This window comes from Channa argus, chromosome 10, assembly GCF_033026475.1.
Source record: "Channa argus isolate prfri chromosome 10, Channa argus male v1.0, whole genome shotgun sequence".
NCBI classification, from domain to species: Eukaryota; Metazoa; Chordata; class Actinopteri; order Anabantiformes; family Channidae; genus Channa; species Channa argus.
In genome coordinates, this window is record NC_090206.1 from 7,544,335 (window position 1) to 7,554,617 (window position 10,283).

General features: G+C 41.7%; 1 protein-coding gene across 2 annotated transcripts; it reads left to right on the forward strand.

Annotated features, from left to right (window-relative positions):
- The first annotated feature begins 220 nt into the window (after positions 1 to 220).
- tbx22 (T-box transcription factor 22) lies at positions 221 to 9,577 on the forward strand. 2 transcript variants are annotated; one of them, XM_067518062.1, is made up of 8 exons: positions 221 to 662; positions 933 to 1,173; positions 2,221 to 2,322; positions 2,402 to 2,576; positions 4,066 to 4,230; positions 4,982 to 5,046; positions 5,307 to 5,392; positions 5,487 to 9,577. In XM_067518062.1, the coding sequence occupies exons 1-8, from the start codon at positions 524 to 526 to the stop codon at positions 6,023 to 6,025; spliced, it is 1,512 nt and encodes a 503-aa protein (XP_067374163.1). In that variant the 5' UTR covers positions 221 to 523; the 3' UTR covers positions 6,026 to 9,577. The 2 variants fall into 2 exon arrangements, with proteins under 2 accessions (XP_067374163.1, XP_067374164.1); XM_067518063.1 differs by having other exon boundaries at positions 5,490 to 9,577.
- The last annotated feature ends 706 nt before the right edge of the window (positions 9,578 to 10,283 follow it).

Below are 10,283 nucleotides of genomic sequence, written 5' to 3' on the forward strand. Positions count from 1 at the left end.
CTGACACAAATAGAAAACGTGATAGATTCGAGCAGTGAAATGTTTTGATTTATTTTAACAGCAGGTAGGACTTTAAGGCCGAGACCACATCCAGGACGAATATTTTTTGCAGCAAAGGCCGTGTGGAGGAATGCACGCTACGCTCTCCCCTCCCTCTCTGTGACGCGCGGAGAGGAACTAAAGGAACAACCCTCTGTGAAACACAGAGGGAAGAAGAGACGTTCAAATGGATAAAGGGGGGACAGGGAAATATTGTAGTGAGAGGGAGAGGCGTGTCAATATTCAAAGATTTTGATTTTGGATGAGGGCGCGCATCTAGCGGAACACATGGGAACGCACCGGATCGATTTCGCAGGGTCACGGAGCCGCCGTGATAGCAGAAGGACTCCCTGAAGTGCTGCTACTCCCTGTTCTTCCCCGTCCGGTCCTGAATGAGCCTGGACACTGAAACGTGTTCGGTACAAAATCAACGTTTTAGACGGATTTACAGTAAGACAGTAGAAATACGGGACATTTTACAAAGATGCAGGGTCTGAGCTCCCGGGCTCACGCGTTTTCGGTGGAGGCGCTGGTTGGGAAACCCTGCAAGAGGATGAAAGTGTCAGAAGGACACGACTCGAGTTCAACTGGAGACACCGGCGACGATACGAGCATCTTCACTGGTGAGGCAGCATAGTCTCATAAGCTATGATTTTAGACTGATTTGATAACCACAATATTCTGTTTCTTCAGAACGCAAATCAAAATATGTTTTGCAAATATTTTCAATAACGCCATGCAACCCTAAAGTTCTGTGTTGTCTTTTATTAAATCTAATTTGGTAACATGTATTCTCAAATAAAAAGTTCATAAAATTGCCAATTCTTAACATTTGTGCATTGTTAGTCTTCGTTTCTCAGCACCTCGCTCGTTCCACCTTTTTGCACTTCCAGGCTTGAGCCCGATGAAGACAGCAGGTTCAACTCCCAGGAGGCCAGAGGACACATCCTGCGACACTGGGAGGCAGACTGCTGGCTCGTGCGCTGAGGAGCCTAACGACGGCCGAGAGAAAAACAAGCCGAATGAGGGCGACTGCCGCCCGGACAGAGAGGTCCGGGTAGAGCTGCAGGGCTCCGAGCTGTGGAAGCGATTCTACGAGATCGGCACCGAGATGATTATTACTAAAGCTGGCAGGTATAAAATGTGGCCTGAGGGAGAGCAACTTTAGTGATATTTCCAACTAATATTACCGATATGTTTAGAAATAGATCTATATGCTGCTGCAAACTTGTCTTTTCATCCTGTATAAAATGTTCGCCGTCGTTCACAACATTGTGTCATTATATGATTTTTTCCCTTGAAAATCTTTAAAAGCAAAATTAATTGAATTGCAAACAATAAGAGCAGGCCTCACTCTTTGCAACGGGACCTCACTGTTTGAACAGGGATGACAAGGCTTCTGGTTCCCGTTTGCATCCCTCCAATTAAACGCTATTTTCCTCGTTGAAGTGTCTGTTGTAATAGAAATGATAGATGTAGCGGTCATTATCGGTGGCAGAATAAATTATGTATATCTTACTTTAACTGTTCTGTGGGCACAGGTGCGGGTTTATCAGGTGTGGACGGTTTTGACGGCGCAGCAGGCAATCGGATGTGAACAGCCGACCTCTAGCAAAAACTCGTTGTTTTAAACAAATTAGCTGAACGAGATAGTAATCAGCTAATATAACAAAGAAAGGATATTATTATTTTTGGAATAAACCCCAGTTTCGCTTTTAAATGTGAATGCATTTTCCAAAATAAAAGTAAACCTGAATTTTGAAAAATAAAACGGTTTCAATTTTTGTTGCTCAGGTAATAAATTAAGCATCTTTCAGTTTCAAAGAAATTAATTTAATGTCTGATAGGTAACCATGTGTCTTTTTTTAAAGAAATGAATTATTGGGACAGAACTAGTTGTTGAAATCGAAGTTCCGTTAATGCAATTAACGAGAACACGCACAATAAATCTCGGCAGTGCAGATGCCCCCAATGGCCCCTCGGGGTTTCTGAAATTTCCTTTGGACTTTGGCCGCTGCACGCAGGGAAGTGTCTGCCGTCATTTTAGGACGTGACGTCCATTGTGGCTTTACACACTTAGACCTCTTGTAAGCAACGTTTTCGAGTAGTTCGAACTGAAAACTGATAAATATTTCCAGAATGAAACGCAAGTGTCGCTGTCATTTTCTCGCCTGTCATTAGGAGAATGTTTCCCTCCGTGCGAGTCAAGGTGCGCAGTCTGGACCCGTGCCAGCAGTATTACATCGCCATGGACGTCATGCCGGTGGACTCCAAACGCTACAGGTGTGTGTCATAAATTAAACGAAGTCTCCACTAAGCTATTCGCTTATTTACTTAGATGTACCCCCCCACCCCCCTGTAGGTACGTGTACCACAGTTCGCAGTGGATGGTAGCTGGAAACACGGACCACTCCTGCATCTCTCCCCGACTTTACGTGCACCCCGACTCGCCGTGCGCAGGAGAGACGTGGATGCGTCAGGTTATCAGCTTTGACCGGGTCAAACTCACCAACAATGAGATGGACGATAAGGGACATGTAGGTAACCCATCCGAACATGAGCCTGGCACGCTGTCTTACCGTCCAACTGGATAGTGTGTAAATACTGTACCTGCAGGCGAGACAGTTGTGAACTAAGTGAACTTAGTAAAAATGCTTTTTAATTTTAATGTAAATGCATTCTTGTGTTAATTTGCCTATTAACACAAGCTATTTGCAAATGATAAGGGTCGATGCTTAAAATGGTGCAGTGGAGCAGCGGAGTCAGTATTGTTGCAATATAACAGTTGAACTGTCTGGTTCCTGAAAATGCAAACAAAAAAGAGCTCACAGTGTTTTAGGGACGAAGGAAATGGACAACTTTCTTCAGAATTCCTTTATGTGTTCAGTCATGTACAGATGTTACAGATGTGAAGCCTGTGTGAGGCTTTCAACTTGGTGCTTGTGTTTCTAAAACCAGAAAGGTCCCTTGTAGGTCCCTTATTGTGTGTCTGGAGAATTCATTACTCTGCTTTATGAAGGAGGATGTTTGTACTGCAGAGCTGGAAATTTCATAAGCCAAGTTGCTGTTGTGGACACTTCTCACTAATTGGCATCTTTGAAAACTGTTATTTAGCTCATTGTAGTTTGAAACACTAATAACTTGAAATATATGCATTTGTAAAGGTTTTTGCCACTTTGAATCCAATGAATTCAAACTAATCATGTTAATTTTTTTTCTTTACGTTTTTCAGTATAAAAGTTGTCCAAGTCTGTAAAATGTTAGAAAAATAACACATCACAAAAAGTAGCCTGCTGAATTATGTTTTGGTTTGCTTTTCCACAAAATTAATTAATATGATGCTTCAAATTAATGTTTCTTGTTAATTTAACGACTAAGTTGCACATTTTAAATATCCTGTCTATACAACCAAGGAATTATTGTTTCGTTTAATAATGTATGATGCATATGGGGACATTGTTGTAAATTATCGTATTATTTCTCCCTCCTTTATAACTTGTTCTAGTGAAGATAAAGTAATTTGAATAAAGGAGTAAAAATGGAAATTAAATACGTTTATGGAAATAGTGTAAGATGGTGGCTTGTTTAAGTGTTATCTAAAAAAAATTTTTTAAATGTAATGTTCTGGCACAATTCATAAACTGCTGGATAATTACAGTAAAATTACTATTAGGGAAAAGCAATAATAAATGTAACTTTTTTAATAATCAATTATTAAATAGCCAATTTTTAACATTTTAAAGTAAAATTCTAGAAAATGATACGATTCCATTCTGTCAACTACATAGATGTGCTGCAATTTGAATGTCTTTGTTCAGACAGAATAAACAACTTAATGACATCATTTTTATGGATGCTGATAGGTACTTTTTTTTTTATTATTATTGTCTGTTACTTTAAAGACCAGAAATCTGACAATACAACTGATTGTTGAGGCATGAATCTCTACAGTCTGGTTTTCAGATAATGATATAATGGAGGTCCATATTATACTATTTGACATATTATCTTCGTCTCTTCATGCAGATTATTCTTCAGTCGATGCACAAATACAAACCACGTGTGCACATCTTCAGACACGACCCACGGATGGATTTGTCTCAGATCCAGTCGCTGCCTGCTGAAGGAGTCCACACTTTCTCCTTCCCTGAAACCGAGTTCACTACAGTCACAGCCTACCAGAATCAACAGGTAGCAAACATTCGCTCAATTGTAAAATACTGAAGTTAAGAGAAATCTTAGGTACTCAATCTTTTAAACAACTACTGTACTTGTACTTTCAAAAGAATAATGGGATAAAAAAAAAATTACAATTTCCTTTATTAGACAAATATATATATATAAAAAACCTATTGTCCAGTCTTTGCCATCAACACACTGATTGAGGTGGCGGTCCAGTCAACAGCACAGGCCTCTTTCACCCCTCATATTGATGTTTTAATCTTCACATCATAAAGATGATGAGGCCCACTTTCCTGTGGTTGCAGCCTCACCATAAATTGCAGTGTCCTGATTTTCAGCGGGGCCAGTTGCTTACAGAGGGTCTGTGTGTTCCTGTGCAGGGGAGCTGACCCTGCTTTTGGCTGCTATTCCTTCAGTAACAGAGCCCTGAGCCAGGCCTGCCAACTCTTTTCATCAGGGTTCATTTTACGATCAGCGAACATGTTATTACAGAAACTCAATAACGAGCTGTGACTGGGTTGACTGCTGGACTCCACAGCCCATTAAAGCACCAAATAAAACTGTACGACCTGAAACCTCCTTCTCCAAGAGCCCTGTTTGACATGGCTGACCGCCCTGGGTGCTGCTGGGAGATGCAGTCCCAGAGGGAGAGCTCTGCCACTCTCTGTGCTGTTGTAAAGCTGAGCTCATTGTTAGCTTAACACGTCACCATTTGACATGTCCGCTCTAACTTTGTGTTTGTTCCGCTCCCTTGGGCAAGATCACAAAACTGAAGATCGACAGAAACCCCTTCGCCAAGGGCTTCAGAGATCCAGGGAGGAATAGGTACAGAAAACCACTCACCGAGCACCAACACTTGTTTTAGCTCAGAAGGTACTCTACCGAAAGACCCGAGAGAGATTTAAGGCTCAACCACTGAAACCTGATGCCGCATAAAACCTTCAAATAAAGCTGAACAGTGTAGTGCAGAATTTCACACCTCTCAGAATCAATATTTAAATACCAGGAATAACATTTTTACTGCTTTTACAGTATAAATATCTGTGTGTGTGTGTGTGTGTGCATGTGTGTGTTTGTAAGTATAGGGGGGTATTGGATGGCTTGTTGGAGTCCTATCCCTGGAGAGGCCCTCTTAACTTGGACTTCAAGCCATTCAGCATACAGCTCCAAGGTACTGTGCTGCAAGTCTCATTATTTCTCCTTCTTGTTTCTCTTCACTTTGAGTGTTTTCTCTTTGTGATTCATGTTTCCTGTGTCTTTTTCAGCAGGGAGTTCGGGGTCGTCGACAAGCAGTGTGAAGAGCATCGTCCCTCTGTCTTCATCGTCCTCCCTTCACCCTTTCTCTGTCTCTGCACTCTCCTGCCAGGATGCCGCTCTGCACACCCTCGCTCTCCCCTTCTATGGCAAAACCTCAGCCACCACATCCCCCCTGCCCGGTCGAGCTTTCTCCTCTTTGGGAGCAGACAGACTGAGAGGCCTGCCTCCGCTGTCCCCCTTAACAGACCTACCGCTCCTCTCTGCACTGCAGGGGAAGAAACCTCCCCACTGTAGAGACCCATGTCTTCATGGATCTTCTAGTAGCTCCCCACGCCTCATCCCCTTCCACAGCCCCCTCAGTGCTCAAGGGCCTTCTCTCCTCCCTCATTTGTCTGACACTGTGGGTCCCTACTGTCTTTACCGCTACAGCTTCCCCCTGAGCCCCCAGTTCACAGCTATTTCCCAGCACGCCAAACTAGCCGAAGACACCACAGACTGTCTGCTGCGCCAGTCTCCGTGGCTCCCAACCACCAACCACTGCCTCTGACAGCTGGACCGCACTTGCGGACTCTGGCCCATTGAGTATAACAAGCCAAAGCTTATTGCAGCAATACAGAGAGGGCGGATTCCCTTTGAGCAAACGGAGCAATAATATAAAAATGTGGCAGAGGGGACGCTTTTGTGTGAAAACAAATTTTTACCGTGTTGGATTCACCAGCACAAAACTGAACTGGAGTCAGATGGTGAGCAGTTTCTCGTCAGTATGCGCTGTCACCTACAAATAACAAAAGCAAGTTTGGAGAAAGCAAATGTAGGCATGATGTAGATTTAATTTTGGATGCAAAACACTGACACACAAGAACCTTTGTGGTGCCTTAACAACTTCACAGGCTGTAATGGTTTTACCAAAGAGCACCAGCAATAGGACCGGAGGTATGTATAAAATACTGTATCTGTTAACGACCACGAGAACGACTATTTCCAATGAAAGTATATGTTTTGTTCAGCGCATAAATCAGCATTTAAAAAGTTTTGGGATTGTGTATATACACAGTGTATGTTACCAAAGTGGACGAGGAAGCAACTTTTTCATGCTTTCAACTTGCACTGAAATAAGTAGTGTATTTCAAAGGAAAACAGAACACATATGTGCTATTGTGCAACAGGAAGTGAGTTCTAATGACAAATGATACAAAATTCTCCTGCTGATCGGACAGATGATGTTGGTATTAAACAAAAGCACGTTTTGTTTTGTTTTTTTTTGCGAACTATTAACTCAGCTGAATCCCAGTGTCAGGCTTGGCCACCCCTGACTAATAACATGAGCTCATCAGGTCGCTCTGTGATTTTAGGGGAAAAACAGCTGCCAGGATTTAGATGGCCAGTTTCCATTCCTGTACTTTATTACCAATAATAGGACTAATCAGAGACGGATGGAGGTCAAATGGTTACTCTATAGAGGCCTTTATTAGCTACAGTCTATAGCAAGACTGGAAAAGGGCTCCTTTCAGGCTAAAATGGACTTCAGCGGCCATGTCACCATTATTGTAGTTATTATTGTAGCATTGTTCCAGGATCAACAGTAAGTCAATACTTCTATGTGAGGACTTGACTCTCAGAGACATGGAAGCTTTCAGAAACGTAAAGTCTAGTGTGCAGTGAGGAACAAAGACCCTGCTCCGGTTGAAAACCTCTCACTACTGCTTGCTAGCATAGTGTTGTGTTTTCTGTCCGAACTAAACGGGGCACACCCGTTCAGCCGCTGATGTGATAATTCCTGCCTTCAGCCTAGATTCATAACCCTGCACCATCCCTCCCTCCCTTCCTCTCTCAGCAGCTAGGAAAAGCGGTTTAGCCAAAGCGGGGGAAATGGTCTGTTTCCCGACAAACGGTCATAACCAAACAGCAATTTACTTGTCATGGCCAAGCATGGCTGTGAGTTAATGCATGCTGGACGTGGAAATAGCAGGAAGGAGTTAATTGAGGGACTCAGGCAGGGGATGGCCCGTGTTCCAGCAAACGGTCAGGTGCGTTGCTATCTAACAGCCTGCCCTTTGTCCTCAAACAGACGTAATCTTTGCTGGTTATTTGATACTGTCTGTCATTTCCATGTGTGCCCATGTAGGACAATCATTTTAAACTTCCACCTAATTCCTGAACTTTCAATTAGACAAATTGCTTTCATACAAGGAGAGCTGAACTCTGCACCTGCCACTCTCCAATATGAGGAAAAAGATGTGGCCACATGTCATTGTTAGTGTTTAAATACTGCTGTGTTTTATTGTACATGTCCATGCATACATTTTGCAGTTGTACAAAAGGTGCTTGATGAAACCATGTGGAAGAATGAATAAAGCACTCAACGTCAAAATAGCTTATTTTTGTTTCAAAAGGGGTTTTTAAAATAGACTTAGATAGTCTGAAACATTTGCAATGTCTGTGTTAAGAATAGAAAAAGTGTAGCCGGCTCACTGTTTCTTTCTGATTCTTATGCTTGGCCTTTAGGTTCATATTTAAAAGACAGATTTGAGCACAACCTTGTCAACTAACTCTCAAAAAAACAAAAAAAAAACAAAGAAAAAAATAGTGTACAAGTGCTTTTTATTCTGTTTTACAAGTAAAAGTTGACAAATGCTCATTTAATACTGATAATTCCTTTTTTAGCAAACTCCCCACAAATTTGGTTGAAAACCAAATTTAACCAACCAAATTTTGGTTAATTTTTATCAGCCTGTTAAAGACAAACCACATTGTTCGTTACCCCTCGTTCTTCATTTGCTTGATAATGTGTCAACATAATTCCGTTGAAGGTGTTGGCTGAAATAACATGGGAACTGCGCTGAATCCACTTTGTAATAACAGAATGAAGGAAGTGAGCCACTGTGGGCCAATCCACAGTGATTGACAAGTAGTAAAGGGAGAGAAATTTGACCCTGAAGTCATTTGTTTCCAATCATGTGAAATAGCATCCTGAAACAGGAGAGAAGAGTCAAGACATGTAAATATACTCTTCCCTCATTGAATTAACATATAACACACACACACAGTGCTTTACCCATACAGCTTCGTGCCCTGCAGCCTCACTTGCATTTGGCTCCGTGCAGCCTCCCATGAAGGTTTATGCTGGACTCTATTCTCTGTAAACTCAATAAAAACTGGTTATTTATCAGGTCAGACTGTAAGATGTGACTGAGCTCAGCTGTAAAGTTGAAAATGAAACCAGCTGTTACCGAAATTAAATTCCACAGAGTTGGTAATGTGAAAAGCAAGGGCAGTTTAACAGTTATTAAGCGCTCATCTACTCCCCTATCAAACCTTACTCTCCTCCCGTTTTCTTCTCTTCTCTCAGCAGATCACACGTGCTGACAGAACTCAAGGCCTCCACAGGTTTCCATTATGCCTTGTATATGTGTATAATAGGTTTACTTTTCTCTATCTACATAGTGGTGGTAACTGCATAAGCTACATAACTACATATGCTTGTGCTCCCTGCCAGGCCCCTTTCTAGCAGGAGCAGAGGTTAGATCAGTGTAGGACAAACAGCTTTTACATGTGGCCTGGCACCTGGCCTGCATGTTTGTGTGTGTGTGTTTTGGGGTTTCCTCTGAATGCTCCATCTGGACCTCACACTCATGCCATTTATCAGAGAAAGTGTTAATGACCCAAACAGCTTTTACAAATTCCCTCGCACATACCTTCTGTGTTTTCACTTTTCCTTCCATTTTCTGTAAACACAATGGTGATTTATGACATGCTTGTGTCTCTTTTATTCAATACAAAAGCAAAGCGCTTTTATTGTGGTCCTATGTACATTTTAGAGGCAAAAATAGTGCTGTTTGTAACTCAGCAACATTAACTTCACAATTACATTTTACCATCAAAGCAAAAGACTGATACAAAATATGATGCATTGGCCTAAAACCAAAAACATCCTGTCATGTTAAAACCACATCTTTAAAAACAAATCTACTTTCCATGTGCTAGCAAAAACACCTGTTTTCCTCGGTGAAACAATGCACCTTCAGTTGGCCATGGTGGTTTTGGATAGTTACTCAGCAGAGGAAATAGGAGGATTATCAATCTATAAATGCACCCTTAATGATCCAAGAATTAAAAATGACTGCATTTCTAAATACATTGTTTTCACTTGGCTGCAATGTTTTCATAATGAAAGTATATTTTATTGCAAAGACAGCTGCCTTGAAGCTACATTATCATCAAAGATCCTGTACATGTGGAGGAGTACTACATTATAAAACAATAATTATGAGTACTGTAGTTACTTGCTTAAAAAATATAAAATCTGATGCCTTGTTACGAATGAAATAAAACTACCCAGCCACCAGCTACATCATTAATATGCTTAAATGCTGGAGTTTTTACTTTCTGCATTTATGCACCCGAGCTAAACCCACTGTAACTTCATAACAATAACAATCACATGAATTGTCACATTTAACCATAGCTACAAGAATCCAGTTACTTACGTTTGTTCAGTGGAGCTGCTTGAGTGCAGGGTGTTTGGGAGACAGCTGTCAGCTTTAAGCTTGTGACCAACAAACAGAAGGTCACTCATGCTCAGGGAGCCTGTCAGGCCATCACTACCCCCAAAAGAAAGTGTGTGTGCTGAAGGGCCAAAGAGGGATTCTACAGGTGTGTGTGTGTGTGTGTGTGTTTGTGCGTGTGAGTGAGAGAGAGACGGAGAGTCAGAGAGAGAGAGGAACTCTCTGGCATTGGTTTTGTTTAATAGAAATCTATAAATCAGCCCTTTTGGAAGAAGAGATGTGAGATATTCTTTTTCTCTT

What these genes read in the sequence shown, in the direction of transcription:
- tbx22 (XM_067518062.1), top strand. Translation starts at nt 524, where the DNA reads ATGCAGGGTCTGAGCTCCCGGGCTCACGCGTTTTCGGTGGAGGCGCTG. An exon ending in CGATACGAGCATCTTCACTG is followed by an intron (nt 663 to 932) that starts GTGAGGCAGCAT and finishes TTGCACTTCCAG; the next exon opens with GCTTGAGCCCGATGAAGACA. An exon ending in AGAGATCCAGGGAGGAATAG is followed by an intron (nt 5,047 to 5,306) that starts GTACAGAAAACC and finishes TTGTAAGTATAG; the next exon opens with GGGGGTATTGGATGGCTTGT.